The following is a 25,447-nucleotide window of genomic DNA, read 5'->3' on the forward strand; positions in this document are numbered from 1 at the left end:
CCAAAAAATGAGGCAAATCCCCAAGTGAAACGTTTAAGATGATAAAGCAAATGTTTGCATTGGGTCGCAGTGCTGTGTTTAAGTGGCACAAATGTTTTGCGCAGGGGAGAGACAGTTTGAAGGACGATGAGAGTACTGGTCAGCCACAAATGGTGCAACCTGAATGCAAGATCAAAGAAGTTGGAACGCTGGTGTGTGTCAATCACTCCCAACTGATAGATGATCTTGCAGCAACAGTGGGGATCAGCCATGGTATGTGCCACAAAATTCTATCTGATGATCTGAACATCTTCCTAATTTATCATTCTCTTTTTGGCTTTTTATATTTTCTTCCCTTAATCACCTGGTAGCATGGCTTAGCCTCTCTGTCAATGGACCTTATGCCCAGTTAGGTGTGAATGGTTGAATTCTAACTTTGGAGTGTTTGATGTTTCAGCCTCCATCCTCATTTTGTTCTTGGCCTATCGAGTGTAGCCTTTCTCCTTTTCCTTCTTCTCTTTTCTTGTGGCTGTTAGTGTGGGCCTTCTGCCCCTGTTTCCTTCTGGATTTTTTGATCCGCTTTGAGTATGGCTTCACTATAAATGAGGGTAGCGAAGGTAGTAAATAATTAATTCTGACAGTAATATGTTCTTTCTGCTTCAAGTGTGTGTGGTGTCAGACATTTATGATTAATGTAATCTACTGGCTAGATTATGGGTGTTTGGTAAAATTCATTGTAAAGTGGACTCTAGGTTTCGAGACACGTCTGATGTAAAGTTATAATAGAAGCTACGGCTTCTTTCTCAATTCTGTATTGGCTCTACTTTTTCAAATAATGTATAGTCTAGCCTTTTGTGCAAATTTTAAATGAAGAGATCTGCGGGTAAGAATTTATAACTAACTTCTCCTCCCCCAAATTGTACGGTTTCTGAGTTTACAAGCTACATATTGTAAGGTTCTCTGAGCTTACGAGCTCCCTGGTTGTTACTTTCAAGCTTTTCAGTTCTTTTGGTGAAGCATTCCTTGTTATTCTGTTGTTGCTGTTTAAAGAATCCTAATACAAGAAAAGAAAGAACATATATTTTTTGCTGATTTTGTTAGCAATAATTAAACTTTGGTTTATGCTTTGTCCAGCCATTCACCTATCATGCTTCATTCCCTCTGTGGCCCACTAAATCATGGTAACAGTTCACATGGAATTCATTCCACAAGGAGCAACTGTCAACAAGACCTGCTACAAGAAGATCTTTTGCCGTCTACATGATTCAATTTGTTGTAAGCATCCTGAGCTTTGGCGTAGGAAGATCTGGTTGTGGCTACATAATACCAAGGTTCTTCACTGTTTTACTAAACAGAATTACAGTTGCATTTAAAATCACTGAAGGGATAGTGTGTTTTTTATACATGGTATTCAATAGTCCCTGTGAAATGATTATAACAACTTGGGATTGAGAAGGAGAGATTGTGAGTCGGTATTTCCATATCATACTGCATTCAGTATGTCTTTGATATCAACATGAGAGTAAATTTGGAGGTGAATCCGCATAAGGTGATATATATTTTATTACTATGGAGAAGTCATTAATATAGAGGACCAAAGACAGAACACTGTAGAGATCCTGCCTTCCTGAGTCGCAACTCTGAAGCAGTATCCTGTGCTGTAACATGTTGCATAACAATCTGTAAGGTATGTGGTGAAAAATCTTAAAGCCTTGTTACCAAAAAAAGTTACTCGAGTTTCTTCAACAATGTCTGGATATTTATTGTGTCAAAAGCACTGCTGAAGTCAAGGAGTGTGAGTACTGTCACTTTCTTTCATTCATTGTTTGTCTGATGTCCTCAGTCATTTTGAGTAAGGCAGTTGCTGTACTATGGTTCTTCTTGAAGCCAAATAGTAATTCACAGGTGTTATTGGCTGCATGTGGTCTGGCATTGTCCAGCATTATGATGCCTATTGATAGAAGTCCAGATTTTTTTTTTTTTTTTTTTTACAAATTGCTACGGTACCTTGCTACCAAACACTCCAGTGTGTCACAGGAACTGACAGCAATCACGACACTCCCCTGGTGAGGAATTCAACCAGAAGCATGCCTTTGTAGTCCCAAAAGACCATCACCATAACTTTCTTAGTAGATGGAGTTGTTCAGACTTTATTGGAAGATGGAGACATGGGTTTTTACCAAGACATGGGATCTTGCTTCATATCTAGTGTCACAGGATGGACCCAGATTTCATCTCCTATATTGATACAGTGTAGTAATAGCACTCCTTCCTCATTAAACCATATCATGTACATGAGAGACAGTCATACCTGAATGGCTTTCTGATCTTCTGTGAAGTGCCTTGGTGTCTGTTATGAATATGTCTTTCAGTAGTCCAATAGTGCAAACCCCTAAGATGTTGGAATTCATTAGCAATGTTGCTAAGTTGAACATGGTGGTCATTTCGTTTTGGATCAGACCTTCAATAGGACACACATTTTCATCTGTGATGGACATGCCTGACTGGCCTTTCATTTCTCACCTTGCACATTTTTCCTACTGTTATACAGTAGAACTCAGTGCACCAATACCAAACCTGTTTCAGTGACGTGACATTCATACTGAGTATATCAATGCCGATGAATTTCTGTTCATGATGTGTCCTTCAGATGTAAAAAGTGGATCACACTACACACTTCCATGTCTGACCATGAATAACCATCTTTCAACTGGTATTGTGAGGTCTGATGCAACATATGCACTATTTAATGGCGATGTGGTAAAGCTATGGTCTCTTGCTTCGACCCTGGTGGAAAATTTGTGCACTAGCAGGAATATGTCACCTGCGAGAGCTCTCGTTATCTTATATCATGAGGCGCCTTTGTACAATAATGTTTATTCTTCCAGCAATAAGTATTACTGCAGTGATCATGATTTTCATTATACACATTATCAGATAATGAATAGAAAGACAGGAGCATAAAAGTGGAATATGTAATAGGATAAGCACAATAATCAGAGTGGGAAGAAGTAGAAACAGAAAGAAGAAACTAGGAGAAACATTCAAACACAAATGGATAAGGACAATCTCTGAGCTACACCTGTTTCAGTTATTAGCTGGAATGGGGGGATAATTCATATTTAGGATTAAGTTTGGAGTTAGGTATGCCATTATGGACATTGCAGTACAGTACTTCACTAGCATGCTGAACAAGGTTGTTGTTCGAACGAGTCCGATAGTCAGGTGCATTCAGGTGCATGGTGGACATTTTGATGAATTCTTGTATTAGAATGCAGAATCCCTGCTGGTACACAAAGAAGTTTTTACAATCTGCTTTACGTCGCACCAAGTCAGAGAGATCTTATGGCGACGATGGGGTAGAAAAGGACTAGGTGTGGGAAAGAAGCGGCCGTGTCCTTAATTAAGTTACAGCCCCAGCATTTGCCTGGTGCAAAAATGGGAAACCACAGAAAACCATCTTCTGGGCTGCCGACAGAGGGGTTTCGAACCCTGTATCTCCTGAATGCAAGCTCACAGCTGTGCGCCCCTAACTGCACGGCCAACTTGCTCAGCAGTACACCAACATGGTGACAGCTACTTGACATGTTATGTATCATGTTAGTCAATTACCAATATTTCAGTACAAAACTGGGAAGTGTATAACTCGTAAAACAGTCGACTGTAGGGCATGTGTTCATAAGGACTTCTTATGTTGTTTTGGGGTGAACTACCCTCCCTCTTGTTACTTCCCACATACTTAGGAACTACATACTTGGGAAAACCCTCTCTGTTAATGATCTAAGTTATGCCAGTAGAAATTTGAGGAGAACTTGTCCATTGACTGAGCAAGCAACTGAAATGGCCTTGGCCCAGCTTGGGCTGCACTCACCTGTGGATGAAAACGAAAAAGAAAACTCTCTGTAGGATGATAGAGAAGAATGCCATTTAGGTTTGCCATGGCATTTTGTGTTATTGAGTCTCTTAAAATCCATAGCAATCGAAGGGATGTCGAACAAACTTCTGTTCATTACAAGGGAACATAACCGTTGCCAGGAACTTCTGTAACATTGTACATATCATTCTGCTGCTGTGCTTGAGGCTAGAGGGCAAAGTGTTCTAGTAAATGGAGAACATCCATCCAGAAACTTCAGCGTTTACTCTGTATGCTCTTTCAGCTCTTGTAGGTAGGAAAATCCTCAGACTTCTCCAAAATAGAATTTTATACTTTCTCCTTGGTCTCCTACAGTCATTAACCAATTATGTCTTCCAGATGTGTTACAGCATGATACAACTGATTATAACAGGCAAGATAGAAGGGAAATGTTAACATGGATGGAGAATTATCCTGGATGTGGGACCTCTTACTTTGATACGGGAAACACAAAGTAGGAAAAAAGGAAATCTCCATGATAGTTGCTTATATCTTGTATAGTCATAATAATGCTTACACAATTAACAAGGGACACTACCCAAAATGTATACTCCAAGTTTGATAAAACTGATATCCCTGAAAATACTTTCAAAATGATGAACAACGACACTTATATTGCCAGCAGCCGTCAGTGCTCAGATGATGACACCTAAATTATCTTATAATCCACTTAACTGAGTAAAATAACTTGGTTCCTAATGTTACTTATCACTGAATATACTGTAATTGATTAGTATCATACAGTTTATTGGATATCTCAACAATAATCTTTTTAAGAAAGCCCACTGTTTCTAATTTTTGTTATTACTGTATTTATAGATATAACTAACATCTACAGTATATTGTGATCCATACTTCAGAGCTGTGATAACATATCCATCCTCTCAACAGACAAAGATTTTAATTGTGAAGTTGATTAAAATAAATCCAATTAACATATTAACCATTCGCTTTGATTTAGTTCAGAAATTATTTCATCATGTCCTAATGGACATTTATCAACACAACAACATAATCAAACTGCAATCTCTTGTACATAACAAGCTTTCCTCACCTAGATTTGTAGACATGTTTATTTAAATATACCTTGTTTAAATGTGGCTATGATGAAAAGCTTTTAGTTTCAAAAATAAAGGTCAGTTCTTTTTCTCCAATACAGAAACCAAATGCCATGAGCGTGAGGATTTACCATTTTTGCCAACATCATGTAGTTATATCAGTTAATTAAACCACTTTCTCATATTCCTTGATATTTTCTAGTTTACAACAAAAGATTTTTTCTATTGAGCATTGATTATTGTTGACAAAATGGGCATTGTTCACCATTTTGTAAGTACTTGATTGATTGATTGATTGATTGATTGATTGATTGATTGATTGATTGATTGATTGATTGATTGATCAAACCTTTCAGTAACACTAGGTTCACTGAAAGTGGAGCATATTCTATGGGTAGTGTTCCTTGTAATTATAACTATTTTTTTGTAATTTGCAAATGAATAATTACCAAGCAATGGCTGAAGGTCTTTCATAAGGTTCAGTTTTCAATTTCATCTCATAAGTTTATGAAACTTAAGTTTGTTTAAAATAAACTAATGGTTAACATGCATACTTTCCAGCATTAACTTCCACGTAGGGTGACGTACTCATGACAATCTCTGGGACATAATAGATGTTCTTGAAGCCATGTTCAGTCTCCATCTTCACCTTCACCCTGCTGAACATTTTAGGGCCTCGGACAAACACCATGCTAACAAAAAAAGAAAACACTGTGAATACTGCTCACTTGTGTGATGTTCTATGTAAAATATATATACACACCAGGTGTATGCATGCATAAGATTTTGCCGGTTTTTGTGGTAAAAGAAACACACAATTTTCAAGGGAAATTCATTTTTTTGTTTATTCAAAATACTGGTCATCGGCTTCTACACACTTCACCCATCTTTCAGGTAAGTTATGAATACCATGCCAGAAAAACTGCTTGTCTTTTGCGGCAAACCATTTGTCGAGCCATTTTCCAACTTTCTCGAAACTGCTGAAGTGCTGCTCAGCGAGCGAAGAGCTGATATATGGTGCCAGATCGGGACGGTACGGCGAGTGTGGAAGGATGTCCCATCCAAGCGATTTCAAGGTGTCTTTCACTGGTTTTTCTTCGTGAGACGGCGCAATGTCGTCTAACAAAATCACTTTGCCATGTCTTCTGGCCCATTCCGGTCGTCTTTCGATCAATGCGTGATTTAAATTAATCATTTGTTGGCGATAGCATTGTGTATTAACAGTTTTGCCGGGCTTCAAGAGTTCATAATACACAATACTGCTACCAGAGCACATACTGTCTTTCATATTGAAATCGCCACGTTTAAATTGTCTCACATGTTCTAATCGATGGAGCGTGTTCACCATATGTTTCTACCAGCAAACGAGGACTTTCCACAGCCTTTTCCTTTTGATGAAATAAGAAAAGCAAAGCATGCCACAAATGTGTTTTTTTTTTTGAGGCACAAACATCAACATGATCACTGAATGATACAACACAGATGCTAGTGTTTGGCGGACTCAACTTATGTGTGTTGGTATGTTGTCAGACGAACAAATTGACGTATGTGTCAGATTCCTATGTTGTGTACTGTTCGCTGGTGCCATTCCTAAGTGAAACCGGAAAAGACTTATGCATACACCTAGTATATATATTAACAAGATTATATTTCTTTATTCTACATATAATTCCCCATTTGCATCTATCTTGTTTGGAGCCACTTTTGATGCACCTCTTTTTATGTTTACAAACCGCCCTGGCTTCATCTTTCCACCATGATGTTTGCTTTTTCTTAAACCCCCTTCCCCACTCTCTTTCTCTCTCTCCTGTATAAAAATAGATAAAAATAGGGACTCCTTTGCCGTTTCTACTACAGCATCCCACCCATTCCCTTTCTATATCCTGAACCTGCTGATTGTCTATTCTTTGAAACTTTTTACTTATATCCATATTCTTCTAATTTCCTCATCCTGGAAATTCTCTACCTTTGGTTGTAGACATATTTCACTTTTTCTAGTGATACTTAGTTCAATTCAAATGAGATAGCATGTATCATAGAAAATTTCCCATAATATCCGTACATCGCTAACATATTTCCTAAATTCAAAGTCAGATATGATTATGGATCTGGTGCCCCTATTCTCTCGTATGTAGCAGGGAATAGTCTTAAGCTTGAAGAATGAATTCATAACTGCTTATTACAAACTAGCACAGAAGTCCAGCAAAATGCTTCCCATTTCTATCAACTTCCATATCTTCTCCACATTTACCCATCACCTCTTCATTTTCTTCAGTTTTATTTCCAATTCTTGCATTGGACTTATCACAATTAGAATTAAGGAAGGTTCAACCTTTTCAATACAAAATGTGTTGTACAAGGTGTTCACAACATATTATTTATTATATTATGTTACAGTATGTTGTGAACACCTTGTACAACACATTTTGTATTGAAAAGGTTGAACCTTCCTTAATTCTAATTGTGAATCTCAGTTCAATACGGGAAAATGAAGTTTTTAACTTATAATTGGACTTACCAGTTAGCACTATCCTATCCTTGCTGTTAACCCTGACCACGATACCCAGTACTTCATAAAACCTGATTACTTTATCATTATCTGCTCCCTCACATGGTAAATACACTATCCATAGACAAAAGTTCTGGTCAGAAAAAAAAAAAAAAAAATTTCCTCGCTTACTAAAACTTTCAATACACAGTTTTCTGATTTCCTTGTTTTTATACTTAAAATTTATTTCAAGTGGTTTATTTATACCATCAGCAGTCTTCCTGAAGCTAGTAGGACATCATACGATATAAACTATCATATTAAATGGTACTGATGGACCTAAATTTTCATTTCTTATTAATGCTAGTAGGACAGTTTGTTTTGCAAAAATGTTAGAGAGGTCAAGGGAGAACTCAGTGCATCGCGCTCCGACCAATGTGTTAAATCAGATACAGTGAAACCTCGTTCGTACGTTCCTCATTAATATGTTTTCCTGCTTAGCACGTCGTAAATTTGAAGTCCCGATTCTCATTGTACTAAATCTATATACAAATAATTCACTTATCGTGTCAAGAATTTTTGCTATTACCGCTTAGTATGATCACATTTTTTCTAGCCCTGAAAATGTTATTTGTCATCCCTTGTAAAAGAAACACGATTTCCAATTTGGGTAATAGCCGTTGCCACAGTTCCGTGGCCTTGAATTCCTGAACTTCACAGAATAAGTTGCACCTTTGGGGAGCAAGCCGTTAGCCTCAGGAATGTTTAGTTTTGCTTGTCGGTTAGCAGTGAGATTGCTGATGAACAGTAAACCTTTTTGTGCTTGTATTTCGCATTCCATTCGGAAGTTAGAAATTTATTTTGTGTTGAGTGGTACAGTGAAGTGTAGCGAATATTTGCCGTGTGATACGGTAGTCTATATCTGGATTAGGAATATAATAGTGTAAAACTGACTAGCATGGTGCATGTTTGTCATGTGATAGCCTAGTTATGGATATGGACAAAGTCATGAAATCCCTCACTAATGAACACAAAGTTAAAATCCATCATAACGTGGACTGGCGTCCACATCTTTAAGCGCGCAGAGGTCGCGAATGTTAAACTCGCACCTTCAAGTTTTGTCTTGATCACTCGAGTTGGTTGAAGTTTTGTCGACTTCAAAATGGCGGCTGAAGTCATTCCTCCTGGTTTTGCTCCTGGTCGCACATGGTCAAGTGTAACCTCAAATTCATTGCATAAGAGATTGACCAGAAAATAATGTTTAATATCCCACTGTTCCAAAATAAAAGTCTTCTACTAACTTTTTTTTTAGAAATAGTGAGAGCTGCAATAATACTTCTGATATTTTTATTGGCCTCGGTGCACATGTTTTCAAATGTGTTGTCTGGTGTTTAATACACCTTTCGGTACACTTGTTATTTTATAAGCCCCAGCAGAAAAAGTTTTCACATTTGTTCTCTTGTGTTTTTTCACACCTTTTAATATTTTTCCTCTCATCTTTAGAAATTGTAGATATAATTTTCCCTGTACCCACAGATACATGACATGTCGAAAACAATCATATTTAGTGTTTCCATATCCCTGTTGGATAGTTTTTATTCATATATTCAGTAGTACATTTTCTCACTTAACACATTCTTTTTCCTTGTCCCCTACAGAAACGTATCAATGAGGTTTTACTGTATTTCTATGCAAGTGCTTAGTATTGTGGCAAATATTTTACGCTCAAGTAGTATGTAGAAGTGGGATGAGCAAGTGCACAGCTAGCTGCCAGGACGTGTAGTTTCAGTTTAATGCCCTGAAAGTGGACCATGTTACACGTTGTCCTAATTAATTGTGAAAAGGGAAGTTATGGTGAAAGAAATTGCACAAAAATTCAGTTGGAGATCTTCATGTCTGGACTTACCGAACTTTTGGTTTTCCACTCAAAGATTTATTCAGCTGATCAGGATCAGTTGTGTATGCTTGTAGTGTACTCCCTGCCAAACTGATAACAACAGTCTTAACCTGAAAGAGATACGAACTAACAAATTTAATTGTATAATGCTTTCAATGATTGGCCATGGTGCAGAGGAATATATGCATGGGGTATCACCTGTTTCTCTAGGGCCACTACGTGCACGTCAAGCCGAGGATTATCCACTGAAATGTTGCCACACTGGTACGGGGTGAAGATGGACACGTCATATCCGGTCACATTATGAGCAGCTACATTTTGGAAGACATATTTCTTTGTTGCGTTCACTACTTGCCGATGATTGAAAGGGTTGAGTATTTGTACATCACAAGGAAGCGTGTTAATAAAATTTAAATGTGCCTGATGTTTCTCTGGTAAAAGAGGATACGTTTCCTGAAATTTAAAGCAAAATACAGCACTTTGTAATGTGACAATCATTAACATACAATGAGAAAAATATACAAAGCATGAGAGCAAGAAAATTGTGAGGTCATCTGTGTACTGTCTATGGAAGAGGTCTGTGCTTGAACCTGAATCTTCCGCTCTCTGGGGAAGATTTAGGATGGTCAGTAAACATGAGAGACACACACACTCTGTTCTTTGATGTTGACTTGACTGTCCATGAGGATGGGTCAGTTTTAATTGTGGTTGAAGATATAAATGTCGGTGATCATTGAAGCAAAATTTCAATGTACAGTTACAGTGATGGAACCAAGAACCAATCACATGGTGTTTTTCCTTTTAACTAGTGCAACAGTCTTTGCTGTATAGTGACAGAGTTCAATTGTGGTGGTACAACCATATAACAGTATTATGAACTATTTTGAGAAGTTTGTTACTTTCCAACATGTAATATACTGTAACTGCAACCATGTTGGTCACCATTTGTAATTTTATAACTATAAACACTTGCTCACAGTTGGGCATGAATTTATATTTTACCAATTCTAGTTATAATAATAATAATAATAATAATAATAATAATAATAATAATAATAATAATAATAATAATAATAATAATAATAATAATAATAATAATAATAATAATATAATTATAATAATATTATAATATTATTATATATTATATACTGTATTATAATATAATATAATATAATATAATATAATATAATATAATATAATATAATATAATATAATATAATATAATATAATATAATATAATATAATAATAATAATAATAATAATAATAATAATAATAATAATAATAATAATAATAATAATAATAATAATAATAATAATAATAATAATTGACTGTCCATGAGGATGGGTCAGTTTTAATTGTGGTTGAAGATATAAATGTCGGTGATCATTGAAGCAAAATTTCAATGTACAGTTACAGTGATGGAACCAAGAACCAATCACATGGTGTTTTTCCTTTTAACTAGTGCAACAGTCTTTGCTGTATAATAATAATAATAATAATAATAATAATAATAATAATAATAATAATAATAATAATAATAATAATAATAATATAATTATAATTATTATAATATTATTATTATAATTATTATAATTATAATTAATTATTATAATATTTAATTAATAATAATAATAATAATAATAATAATAATTTTAATTAATAATTATAATTATTATAATATTATTATTATAATTATAATTAATTATTATATTATTATTATTATTATTATTATTATTATTATTATTATTATTATTATTATTATTATTATTATTATTATTATTATTATTTTGTGTGACTAGCCTGATGCACCCCTTATATGTCAGAGCCTCCAGCGAGAGAAGGTGCCATCTGCCGTATATAGGAAACTATGTGTTACTCTTATAGAGGATAGTGTTATGAGTGGTGTATGAATTGCAACCCTAATATAAAACAAACTACCGAGCTCGATAGCTGCAGTCGCTTAAGTGCGGCCAGTATCCAGTAATCGGGAGATAGTGGGTTCGAGCCCCACTGTCGGCAGCCCTGAAGATGGTTTTCCGTGGTTTCCCATTTTCACACCAGGCAAAATGCCGGGGCTGTACCTTAATTAAGGCCACGGCCGCTTCCTTCCAATTCCTAGGCCTTTCCTATCCCATCGTCGCCATAAGACATATCTGTGTCGGTGCGACGTAAAGCAAATAGCAGATAGCATAAGATAAAACAAACTGGGATGTTCTTAATATTAACACAAGAGATATAATCTGAAATAAAGTTGAGAAAAATTATTTGCTGATAAACTACAGTTTGTAATTATCATATTGAACAATGGTAAACACTTTGGTTGTGTAGATATACACAAGTTGCACCACTTATACAGGGTTTAGTTGTCAGAGTACATTACCTTAATTAAGTTTCACTGATTTGAACACTTGATGAAAATACACTGAGTGGCCAAAAGTCATGGAAAAACACTGAATGTGATGTTAATAACGAGTTGTTCCTCCGCGACCCCTCAAAATGGCAGCAGTACGGTGAGGCATCGACTCTGCAAGGTGCTTGAATCATTCTGGAGGGATCTGGAGCCATGCATCTTGCACTGCTACCCGCAGTTGGTCTCGTGTAGTTGGTGTCGGGTTCATGGAGTGTACACCAGCATCGACAGCATCCCATAAATGCTTGACTGGATTAAGATCGGGGGACTTGGAGGGCCAATCCATGGTCGTAACTTCACTGGAGTGCTCCTCCAACCACCTGCTTGCCATCTCAGAGTGGTGACATGGCGCATTGCCCTGCTGAATCATGGCATCTCCATCAGGGTACCCTAGGGCCAGAAAGGGATGCAGATGGTCTGAAAGAATGTCCACATAACGTGCACCTGTCAGCGCTCCCTGAAACCCGACAATGGGGCCTAATTACAACCATGAGAATGCTGCCTAGACCAGAACTGAGCCCCCTCCCGTCTGGACACATCCTTTTTGAGATGCAAGATCCATAGCTTCAAGGGGCATACGCTATACTCTCACGCGCCCATCAGCTCGATACAACTGGAGTCAGGATTCATTGAACCATACCACATGTCGAGGTGTCAGCAAAGGGACATGAGTTGGTCATCGGCTGGTGAAGCCTATGCGGTGGAGTTGCCTCCTTACAGTCCTGGTAGAAATGGGTTCCTGATTCCCAACATTCAACTGGGCGGTGATCTGACTCACAATATCTCGTCAAGCGCCCAGTATGGTTCCGCGGAAGCGACGTGATGTCTGTTTGTTAAACACCTGTGGTCTCCCCATGCGGCGGTTTACATGGGTGCTAACATTCTCTCTGCAATATTGAAGATCCACCCTTGACACTGTTGACCTCGTAAATCCGCATTCATGCGTAATCTCCACAATGCTGTGACCAGGAAATTCGATCCCGGCTCTTATTGCTAATCCCGGGATTTTGGGATTACACTTGGTCAGTCCCAGGATCCCGGGATTGAGGGTTACAAATAAAAAATAAGAAAATCTTACAGATATCAGCTGTTTAATCAGCAAATCAAAATTTAGACAAAATCAACATATTTTATGGTATACACCTAGCTAATCTAATCACTCTAACTAACCAGATTTAAAATCACTCAGTCTCTATGTTAATTCTTTTCCAAGAATCAGTGAGATCTCTTTAAACATAAATTTAAGAAAAACCCTTGTGTAACAAACTATACAAATAAACTTTGGAAATTAACAACAAGAATCTCTCTGAACATAGACTAAATAGACGACTTTCATGTAACAACATAATAAGTAGGTAGAAAGTTTCTTAGCAAAAAGTATTTAAAAATAACATTAATCAGCCACATTTTACGTTTCTCGTAAATATAAGGAAGACTAATTTAATAGGAACATTCTAATTTGAATTGCGAAAATATGATTTGAGAAACAACAACGCGTCCAGTGTCTCATCACCAAGCCTGCTTCTCAATTTGTTACACATATATGCAGCTGCTGAGAAGGCGCGTTCAGGTTCGATGGAAGTTGGAGGAATCGTTAGTAAATACTTATAAGCCTGCTCTAGGTTATAGCTCCAAGTAGAATTTGAAGACTCGTATAGGTTCATTTCCTTCTTAACAATTCTGGAAAATTCATTTTCATTTAATGTTTCAGGAGACATAATTTTCATACTGTTTTCTATTTCCAGTTGAAGCTTTTCTTTGAACATCAAATCACTGTTTTCTGTATTTGTAGGCTCGACTTGCGTATTTTGTTCTTCCTCTTTGTCACATTTTTTACAATTTAATCTCTCAGTTAAAGAAACAATCTGGTTTTTGATCAGGACTTTGCTCGGACTTGAAAATGTATGCTTTATTTCATCATCGAACGCCGACGCCACATTGTCACTATGAGGATTTTGTAGGTAGCATAATGCCACTCAACTCATTTCTTCAGTGATCTTTCATGCGCTTTTGTAAATGTATCTTGAATTTAGAAGCCAACTCAGAGCTATTGTCATTTAACTGCTTAAAAAGAAACTTAAGGGCAGCATCAGTTGTGCATAAATTTGCACCAGTGCGACAGAGTGCTTCTACAGTTAATTTGATTGGAGCCAAGACTTTAATGATTTCATCAATGAGCTTGAAATTGGATTCTTCCAACTGCACTGGATTATTCAAATCTATAAGCGCCTTTTTGACGCTCAATTTCAAGAAGGCAAAATGCTCGAGCATAGTGTAGAGGCTGTTCCATCTGGTTTTGCAATCAAGCAGTAAACTTACCTCCTTGCCATGCTCTATCTTTACATATTTTTAAAGAATGGTATCATTCTTCAAGGGCGCTCTTTTGAAAACAAGAACCATTTTGCAAACTTTTTTTATTACATCCGTGATGTTCTGGTCATTCGTCAAATCTGGGCAATTTTCTCTTTCTTCAAGATCTAATCCTGATTCAAGATCTTCGTCATCATCATCACCTGAGTCTACATCGTGGAGCTCAGTGGTCTCATTTTCTGAAGCCGGTATACAGAGTATACTTTCCTTATAAAGTAAATTGCAAATGGCTAAGTGAATGCCATGAGCAAAACAAACTTGGTGCTCTGCATTGGTAAGTTTTCCGACTTTGAGCATAACATTTGGACCGTCGATTATGATTGCCATGATTTTGCTGTCCAGTGAAATACTGAATTGAGAAAAGTGCTCTTTTAAAACATCAACACATGTTTCCGCCTTCAAAGATGCAACAGTACAAATAAGGCCTAAATTCCAAAACTTTTTCTCGGAATGAATATTTACATTCATGAACCTTTTGTTAGAAGTCGATGTCCATTCATCAAAGCCCAAACTAAAGCGCTGGCCTTCAGTTTTTAAAACAGTTAATTCAGCTTTATTTTGCTTTTTAATTCTGTAGCTGTAACTGACGACGTGGTTACGAACTGTTGAAGCAGCTTTTGGTAAATCTGAATATCCTTTTGATAATAATAACGCTCTCAAATCTTTTGAGGTTACAAAGACACTGAAAGGAAAGCCATCTAAGGCTGTCATTTGCGCTAAAATGTCGTCTAAAGTAACAGTTTTAACAAAAATGTCCTCAAGTGAACTATGTTTTCTCTTCAATGCCGGTGGATCTTCGCCATTTTGGTTAGATGATGAGGACGGCCTTGCAGTAATAACTTTTTTGCTATGTTTGGTTGAAAGAAGAGTGTGTAGTCCTTTGGTAGACCATTGCCCTCTACTATGACTGCGCTAATACGCCTTCCCAATATAGCAATATGAGCGATATGGGCCTAGTTCCCATTTTTACCACCGAGCGCTGTTTCGCTGGCATTGAAACACGATTGTTCATTACAGCACACGTTAAGTGTTTTGTATATTTTTGTTCAAATGTATATTCAATCACTCAATAAACATATTTCAATCACACCTTACACCTTAAAAAAGAAATCCAGTGAAGAACGTACTCCTCTGCAGTGGAAAACCCGTACAAAATAATGTTAACGGTAGGTAGTAAATACTGTAGAAAATAAATCATTTCACACACTTTTCTGTTTAAGTGTTTCGCGTTCTCACGTTCAAATCTTTCAAAGATCTATGTTATTTATGTGGCTATGTTATTTAAGAATACAGGAATAGCACACTCGCAAATAACTACACTCAGTAACTATGAATGTCCGATTTCAGGACAACTGAAGTGAGGATAATCACGCAACGCAGGCACTAAATAGTCACTCACAGACGCAACAGGATTTTTATGCACAAATGGTTGTGCTTTCAATACAAAATCATGAATAACTTTCAAAATCCACAGTGGCAAATCAGATGGGTACTGCAGCCTGCTGTTTTAATCCCTTTTATAAATCAAGTCCATTAGCACTGTTGAAAACCTTTTGGTCTTGTCAAAAGAATCAATCATCTTGTCCGGCTGCAATGTTGCTACATTTGTGCTACTGACATGTATGTCGAATCAACTTTTTATCGATAACATGCATTTGACAGTGGTACCTGCATTAAATAATCGTGCATATCTGTATACAAATGGTCTTGTAAGTATTCGAGGGCTGTTATTACTTCAGTCGCGAAAATATCTTTCTCGCGCCGCACATTCATTTTCTTAAACCTAAACGGCTCGATGTTTTTGCATGTAAGAAAAATGAACCAGTTTCACAGTTTCATTTGATTGCATCTGATACAGTTTCTTGATAACATCACCATTTATATCCTGGTAACTACCAAACATAGATTTTTTGAGTAGCCTAAATAATTTCTTACTTTTCAGAATGTGCCATTTGTCGAAAGCAAGAAGAGGCATTTCACTATCAACAGGATGACAGATCTTCGGTTTAATGTGTTTTGAAGAAGACATTCTTCTTATCCTGCTAACATTAGTCTTATGATTATCACTCACAATGCGCAACACGAAAAAACCATAAGCTTCGACTTCCTTTATTGTTTTGACTGTTTTGTAGTTCTGTACCTAAAAGCCTCTTAAAGAAGAAAATTGCTGCCATAACCTTTATTTTGTAGTCACAGCAGAAATTATGAAACAGAAAAGGTTATTGACTAGGGTCATTCGATTTCTACTTTGTCTTGCATGACAGTCATCTTGAGTAGTTTTTATTCGCTCAACATGGAATGTAGCATCTCTCTGTTGAAAGAAGTTGTTGATTTTCTTGTCATATAACATTTGCTGTTCGATGGACTACCAACAATCACAACATCTCTGCTTCATTTAAACACTGACTTTCTGCTAAGAGGCGCTCCTTTACTAAAAGGGTGCTATTCCAGTCTCGCAGTTTATATCTCCTACGTAGCGTGAAAGTGTGGCTTTATTTGGCGTGACAAACATATCGTTTCGATTATGTCGAATTGAAATTCGGAGAGAAATCCTTTCTTGAAATAACATTTAGCCATTTATGACGTTGTTGCTCGTTGAGAGGAAATTCGTGAAATGAATTCCCACTTCCCGACCTGCTTTTCATCTTAGATTAAGGCACACAGCAGAAAACAATATTATGTACATACACATAAAGACGGTTCACGACCAAAGAGACAATCCAAATAAGGTAAACACAGGTTCAAATTACACCAGCACTCTTAGCAATGATCACCCAGCGTGTCTCGTCAAGCAGACTAATGCCAGCTTCTCAGCGCTCCAGGCGCCTGAACTGGTAACTACGCCATTTTCGCTCGTTTACACGTGACACTGGGAGAATGAGAAGGCGTATTAGCGCAGTCATAGTAGAGGGCGATGGGTAGATCCTCCTAAGGTTTTTAATATAGTCGGGCAGTATTTACACTGTGCTGTTTTGCTATCTTTAGCGACCAAAAAAATGGCTCCACACCGACATTGCATCTCCGTCTTTTTTATGTTTGACATAAAAACTTTCTTTATATAGAGACATAATCACTATAGTTGGTCATAAATACCTTTAAAGAGAAAAAAACTACATTAGCACAATATAAACATAACTTCTCAGAACTGCAGGAATTATATTCGTTTGTTATTAATATCCATACATTCAAGTACCTACTAATTTTAAGTTAAGTAAAAAACAATAAACAGCTCACGTAATAAGAAGCGCAGGTTTCCACAAACAACCTCTCAATCTGCTTGTGCAAACGCTACTAAAATCAGTTGGCAAAACTAACCTCAGTAAGGTACGTAGCACGCTAGAGTTACATGCCGGTCTGTTGAACAGTGAAGCAACTTGACTGTAGCACTACCAGCGCATCCAGCAGGAAGTTGCACATAGAGGTGAAACCCTTGCCTTATGCATCAAGTGCAGTGAGGCACTCATCTCACTCACACGGGAGAGGAAATGTTCTAATGCACGCATTGTGGTCAGACTTTCACGTACATAGGGGATGAACACTACACTCATGCGCTAAACGAGAACAGGCATTTACACATCAAAAGACGCATAAATAACGCACCGAGAGTTTCGCTTCACGCAGTCTAGTTTCCAAAATTTTTAAAAATGTTATCAAACCCAAAAATCCCGGGATCCCGAAAACTTAATCCCGGAAACTATGGGATTGAAAAGCAGTCAGGATCCCGGGATCCCAGGTTTTGGGATCCAGGGATTGAATCCTCTAGCTGTGACCCATGTGCCATGCGCCGATGATCATCCCATGTTCAAAGTCAATTAAATCACGACGTGTTGCCATCTTCATGACACTGGTGTGTATGACAGACTGCTGAGCTCCGCCGCAGCTAGCCCCAATGTTCAGGGGTCATACACAGCACATTTTCTAATTGGACTCCCTTTCCTGTGACTTTTGGCCACTCAGTGTATACTGTTCCAAACACAAACAATAATTATGATGAGTTTCATCTAGACTTTGAGACCAGGTCATAAATGAATAACAAATGTTCTTAACTGTTAACAAACAGTGAACAACAGTAGCACAGCCAGTCAGACCGAACAGACTGCCATTCCAACAACTATGATGCGAATATAGTCTCGACAGACAAGCTGTCATAATAACAGTGGAGAGTCTTTTAGCCATCCTGTGCTCCGACTTATATAGCCTTCACTTCCTCTTAATTTCAGTCTTCATTTGCTGTCCCGAACTGTTCTGAAATCTTCCAAAGAACTGACCGCACCCAACTATAATCACCACTATAACTCCCCTACTTTGGGTGCCAAATATTATAAAAAGAGATGCTGAAACTGACTGCTTAATTGTCATAGATTTTTGGCACCTCTTTAAGAAACTATTCATCACTTGCTGACATTAGAAAATTCTCCAAGAAAATTTCTTAGGCATCTTTCAGAACAGTGTCATCTTATTTTTCTTTAGTAAGAATTCTTTATTGTCTGTTTGGTTTCTTTGGCTGAGCACTTCCTGGGGCCTAAATTTATCAAATAAAGCATGGATTGTTGTACAACTGGAAATTTTGCACCTGAGAAACTTTCTTGAATTCGTGTTTGGACTCGATGAGCTGACTGAATTAACATATATGAATTATAAACAAACACATGTTGTGCAGTAGTAAACATATACTGAGCCTAATACACTTTGTAATTTAATACACAAAACAGAATAGTACCCAATACACAAATGTGTATTTTCATAGACACTCACCATTAAAAACCTTTTCTCTTATCCAAGTACAGGACATATGCATGCGTGTCTCCTGTGCATTGGACTTGGCTGATGGTTGTTGTGTGATCAATAGGAAAAACATGACGCGACTTGTTCTTAGCTCATATGCTCTTGCTGTTTCTCCACGACTGTAGCTATTGCTATCCTAATTTCCTGGCATCTGGAGGAGATTTAATGGGACACTCATATGTCCCAGTTTGGCACGAGTATCTGCTCATCTTAAAAATGAATAAACTCATGTTTTCATCATATGTACAAATTTTACAAACAGAAATATTCTCATGTTTAAAGAATATTTCACCATCCCAGAGCATGTTGAGCAAATCATTTTTCTTACTAAATATCAATTGAAAGAGAGACTCTATAAATGCATCAGTTTCTAATTCTAACTCTACCTGAACTATTAATCTCTGCAGAGTTACAGGTGTCTGAAAATTGTGATCAAGTTTGGAAGTGAAATTATGGTCATGTCTTGTAAGTGAAAGAATGGTCAGATTATAGCTATAGATGCAATTATTTTCTGTTCCCTTTTAACATTTTTTATCTTGTTATTGCAGTGTATAAAAGGCTGTAGTCTTACATTAAAACAATTTCATTTCTTTTATAAATAGTGTGATTTTGTTATATAAGGTTTTAGTAACGTGATATTTTTACTGCCATGTGAGAATGTCCTGCTATGCGATTTGGTTTCATTCTTGTCTCTTGTTCTCTTCTGGCAATAGGTATTACAATCCTGTGTATTCAGAACAATTATTTTCTCTACACTGTTGATAGCCTTGGTATACCAGCTGAATGAAGCATTGCTTCTAACTTCTTAACCCTATTAGAATGCTCACCAGACTGATGCTAGAGCTGTGCCTTAATTGACCCACAGATGCTACCTTTCCAATCCTAGTCCTTTACCATCCTTGTGTCAGCAGAAACCTTCAATGTCCTAGTACTATGTCTGATGGAATTTGAAGAGTTTAAAAGTATTTAAGTACCTGGCGATTGCCACATTGTACTGAGGCAAACTATCAAGCAATATCATGCTCCGTTGACACTATCGGAATGTTACTTAAGTTATTGCATTTACCCGTAAGCTCCTAGTAGTTTGGGTGTATCGCGCGAGCACTAGTCTTGAGTGAGCTGTGCTGTCTGCATTGTACTGCCACCTAGCAGCATTCAAGGTACTCAGCTTGTCCCTGTTATCTCTGTGCATAACGACAATACGCCGACTGTCATTTATTATGATTATTCTGGACTGTGTGCGGATGTGAACATGTAAAGATCCACCCTTGCTGGTGCTGTTGGAAATTTAATAAAAGATTGAGTAAGGAGGAAGAAAGAGCCATGATCTTCGATACTGGATGATATACTTGCCAACCGGCGGGAGGCCAAATGCTTTGGATTCATTTTTCACTTAATTTATCTTTTCAGCAAGATTGTAAATAATTGATTGTTTAATCTGGGTCCTGAATTAACTTGAAAAGATACATGTAAACTGAATGCGGAATTATTCTTGGATCATTTGAAGCACAAACGTTTTTCTAAATTAAGTTTTGGATGATATTTGATCTTTCTTCGATCAAAGGAATTACATGTGAACACGTTTCGACATTGTGTTACAGATTATCATTACCTGATAATGTTATAATTAAAGTAATTGGAGTTTCTTTCATGTAACCCTTTGCAAATGTTTAAGTCTGCTGACTAGTTCCAAGCACGTAAAGTTGTGATTTATATGTTAAAAATTCTCATTGGGTATAATTGTAAAGACCGATATAAGTCATTGACTGTAGCATCTAAATGGTATTTCCCATTATTATATTTGGGTGGATTTAATTCTTAATGAATCAATGGTTGTTTTAAAGTGTCAAAAAAACATCTAGGGGAAATGTAAGTTAGTAAGCTGAAAACTGTTTCTTGGCTAATTTGGTTGTTTATGCGCAGCCATTTTCTTTTGTATTAAATAACACTAGTATGTTTTTTTTTATTGTTCACCTACCTATTTGATACATTTTCTTTCTTGGGTCACGTGATCTCGTTGCCATGGCTGCAACTTGTAAACGTTTTTGGTCTGTGTGTTCCCTGTTATGCTTGACAGCTGATGTGCGTTCTCTCTGTTGTGAGAGTCGAATGTAGTTGTCTTGGAAATGATGTTGATTCGCTATGCGGGTTGGATGAGCATGTTGTCATCTGAGACCTTTGATTTAAGGATTTAATGATTATTAACTTGAAAGTCTTCTTTCTTTTGGTTCTTAATTAACGTATTTATTTAATTTCTTGGTATCACTCCTTATGGAACTTGTGCTGCTGGAATATGATTTTGGGTCATCTTTTCAAGTAACCGGAGATAGTTCTTAAGGAACTGTTTTCTGCTCTTGCGCTACAGTCAGGTTTTATTTTCTGACTCTCTAAGTTACTGTAATTGTTAATTACCCTAGTTAAAATTCTGAGATCCCAAGGTATGAAAGATGAATTTGTCTTTTATGAAATCTCGCACATTTTGAGTTTCATTAATGCTTGTCTTTTAATTAATTAAAAGGGTAATATTCCCGAAGTTTATTTAAACCTTAATTTTCAATTAAATTCTTTATTTCCTTGAACATTGTTTTTATTTTAGTCAGTAGTAACTTATTTATTCTTTAATCCGCCTAACTTCTGTGGGCTTACACCTTACACCTTAGTACGGCCTACCTTCTGATCTTCTTGGTAAGTGTGTTATGTTTGATTAATATCTTTATTCTTACCATCTCTGGCCGTACTACTACTATCGTGATATGCCTCTCAGAAAGTACACGATATATGTTAAACAAAAAAAAAATCTTACCCGTACATCATGATTTTTATTGCTCAGGCAAATTTGATAAAAAAGCAGGTGCTTTTGGAAATTCATAAATTTCAGAGGCATTAATGTTGACAAGGTACAATTCTTCATTTGTGGAAGATGATTAGCATTTAAAAATATATTGCTGAAATATGATTCCTAAAATATTTCAAAATTATATATCTGTAAGTTAATACATTCTGTTAAGTTATAATGAAACATGGATATCGTGTTGTATATTGGTCATACGATAAGGCGTACAGTTAAATGAAGCTCATAGCACAGTCATCATGTTACCATTCTGCTATGTAAGAGAGCAAATCTTTTTCAATTTTTTCCTTCTTCCTGGCCTTTTCTCCAATTTATTGGGTTTGGCCTTGGGTGTGGATTTGGCCCAGTTTTGCCGTGAATATTTTGTACATTCATGGGCAACAATCAACCAAAATTAGTTGAGATTGTTTAAACACTGCTGCCAATTTGCTGTCTTATACAGGATTAAGCCAGACTTTTCTTTTCTCTTTTCCTCTCCGATCTCCTGCAGTCAATTCCTATTCCCTTTCAAACCCAACGGTGTGTAAAATGGAAGACTCCTTAGATCTTGTAAATTAAATAACATGAGGTTTGATAAGAACAAGAGTTGAGCAAGGTATGTCAGATAAGGAATTATATATTCAACAAATTAATTTTGAAAATGAAGTCAATAATCTCATTTCAGATACTGGTATTGGCAGACAATTATCTGGAATTACTGGAAACCCATCTTTAATGGAATTCGTGAGGCAGCAGATAAGAATTACTGTCCAGCAAGGAAATGCTGCCAGCATTATCGGCATATTTCCAGATAATGCTCCACTGGATGGAACTTTCTGTCTTGCTTCTTAGACTTTCGAGGCTGGAGTGAAACAAGAACAACGGCAGAAAATCATAGCATGTAAGCTAAAATGCCTACTTTTCATATAACCTATGTAAAACTATTATACGGTATACAGTAAGTAGTTACAAATAATACAAAAACAAATTTAAAAATCCCAAACCCAAATGGACACCAACATATCAAAAGGGAATGCATAATCCCTGAATAACAGAACACTTGGAATTGAGATCAGCAGTATTCTTGTCATTGGCTAGTATGAGTTCAGGTGTTGCCTACAGCCTGAAGTTTCATCTTAAACCAGAGAAATTAACACACTCGGTGAGAAAGTGTGTCATGGTGTAATTGGCACCATTTGAACACACTAGTAGGGAGGGTATTCCTTTTTTTAGGAGATAAGAGTGCATATATCTTCCGTGACCTATCCTCAACCTGCACACAATTATGGCATATTTCTGTAAAAGGCAGAAGTGATTCTGGTATCAGCATCACACAACCTGGCTAGAAGGTCATGGATCTGCTGCACCAGCATGTGTTGCAGTAAACATAAAGGTGGTGAAGAGCTCCACAGCATGTATGACACAGACCAACAAGGGAAGTTTTCGGACCTCTCAGCGACAACTGTCACGGAACCTTCAAAGGTTAAAAACCAAGAGATCAAAGTAACTGGTGTGAAATACAGCATTTAACAATCAGCTGCAACCCCTAAAACAAGGCTTATGAAACTAGGAAGCGTGACTATAATGTCTGCAGTAATAATGGCTGAAACCTGTACTTGAGGGCCATGATGTGATTATACAAGACTGTCCATGCTTGGCAGTTACCATGCCGTGTGTACATTAGTGGCTGTTGTTTCAGCAATCAGATTAAGGGTATTGGGCCTTTCCCTACGCTAACAAGTACAATTTATGAACTTCATTGTCAAAAATCCATATTGACAATATTCAGTTATAATTAAGAGGGTTACCAGAGTAAAGTGTAGCTTCCACAGAAGTCCCAGTCAATATCCATGGCTGTGACAATATGGAAGTTGCTGGGGTATGGGTAGTGCTGAGTAATGACATTCAGAGCATGACTAGTGCATCTGAGTGTTATGAAAGGTGCTGCTCATAGGGTCAGTTGTGCTGCAATAGTACTTTCCAACCCAGTGAGGAAAGCAATGGCAAACTACCTCACTCCTCATCTTGCCTAGTACGCCTAATTTTGGTGCTGCCATTGGTTTTTGGGGTTTCCTTATAACCGCATAACCTTTGGTGGTGCTATTTGAGGATCCAACCAGCCTCTGGGCTGATGACCTAACAGACAGACCACCTTTCAATACATTTATTATTTTTTGACTTATCAAGAAAAGAAAAACACTTAATTATTCAAGTACACATTTCATCTCTCTTTACGGGATATCTTCATCTTGGAAGATAAATTATATCTAAAATTCATTAGACAAGTAAAAAATGTAAAATAGAAAACATTTTAAAACGTTCTTAAAACATGTGTGTGTCACTTATTTCTTGATAAGGCAAACATTAATACATATATTGAAAGATGAGAACTATCTCAGTTATAACAAGTACTGTATGCAGAATACGTATACATTATTGTGTGTTTAGCAGAATTGACTTGTGACCTTTATGTTTTGGTACAGATATTGGTAGAAAAAGGTGATGCAGAATTACCAAGCAGACAACACCACACCAGCATACACTGAGAGGCACTTTGTACAGGAGTTGTACAAACTAATGGAGCAACATGTGCATGGTAGTGCTGCCGTGTGGGAAGCACAAACGTTGTGGTATGGTAGCAATGAAACATTGGACACTTTATCTGAAGATAAAAGATATGCTGGGGACTCCTGCACACTATGTGGCAACCCTAGTTCCTATGAACCATCATAAGCATATGTACACCAAATTCCAGTATGTGCATGACATAAGACACATAATTCATTACTGGCATTTAGAAAAGTGGGCAAAAGAAGTACGGTAGCTATTTTGCTGGAAAATACCAATTTTAAAGCCAGCAAGTATTTCCTGCACCAATTTAAATGACACTATAAAATAACTTTCTGCAAGATCACAGGGTTCATTACTAGGCAGGATGTTACTCTTGACACCACCGTGAGGAGTTGGTACATGAAGTTATTGTCTTCATTTCTGCAATGCAATCCATGCTGACACGGTATATGAATTGACATGAAATAGGACACTCTCAGCCAATGGTGTAGCCATGTTGAAATGCTGGATCCCATGAGATCTTCACACTTAAGCTACATTGAGCATGATCACCAGTTGGTTGGGTAGCCCAGGGTCTTGGCTAAAGAAGGACCAGAAAGGAACTGGCCACCCTACTGCAAGTAAACTCCAGCTCAGGATGCCTGATCAGTGGCTCTTGGCTAATCTGAGGGTGTTGATTAGGCCACCTACATCCAAGTTTCGATAAGGCACTTTGTTAGGACACTATCAGTAACCAGGGAAAAGATGACTGAAGCTGCTGTTCAAAGCATTGCATCCTACCCACTCCTACAACATCAGTTCCTTATTTCCATGTCAAGCAACCTCGCAAAGAAATTGTACATATTATTTCAGAATCAATCTGGTAAAAGTGTTTCTGACACACTACAATGTAACCACCTCCAAATGTAGAATATGACTGCAGCACCAGTGGTTAAATGTCAGCAGCTCTCATACTGTCTGGGATGCAAAAAGCACTGGAACCGAACTAAAGGGAGCATCCTTTCTGTTGCTGCATTCATGGTCTGGTCAAACTGACACAAGTTCATCAACCAAAGCCTTCAGATACAAGAGGATGTAAATATGCACACAAAAATCATACCATGTGACAAATTATTCATGTGATGCATGTAAGAGTACACACGTCA

The 25,447-nt window shown here is 37.2% G+C and overlaps 1 protein-coding gene across 1 annotated transcript in view; it reads right to left on the reverse strand.

Annotated features, from left to right (window-relative positions):
• Window positions 1-25,447, reverse strand: part of LOC136877741 (peptide transporter family 1-like) — a 133,985-nt gene that overhangs the window by 55,388 nt on the left and 53,150 nt on the right. Inside the window, exons 8-11 of the mRNA XM_068228730.1 lie at window positions 9,534-9,788; window positions 9,345-9,445; window positions 5,539-5,642; window positions 925-1,033 (exon numbers count right to left, since the gene is read on the reverse strand). Coding sequence (XP_068084831.1) covers window positions 925-1,033; window positions 5,539-5,642; window positions 9,345-9,445; window positions 9,534-9,788 — 569 coding nt within the window. The remainder of the gene's footprint in view (window positions 1-924; window positions 1,034-5,538; window positions 5,643-9,344; window positions 9,446-9,533; window positions 9,789-25,447) is intronic.

Source organism: Anabrus simplex, chromosome 7 (genome assembly GCF_040414725.1).
Source record: "Anabrus simplex isolate iqAnaSimp1 chromosome 7, ASM4041472v1, whole genome shotgun sequence".
NCBI lineage: Eukaryota > Metazoa > Arthropoda > Insecta > Orthoptera > Tettigoniidae > Anabrus > Anabrus simplex.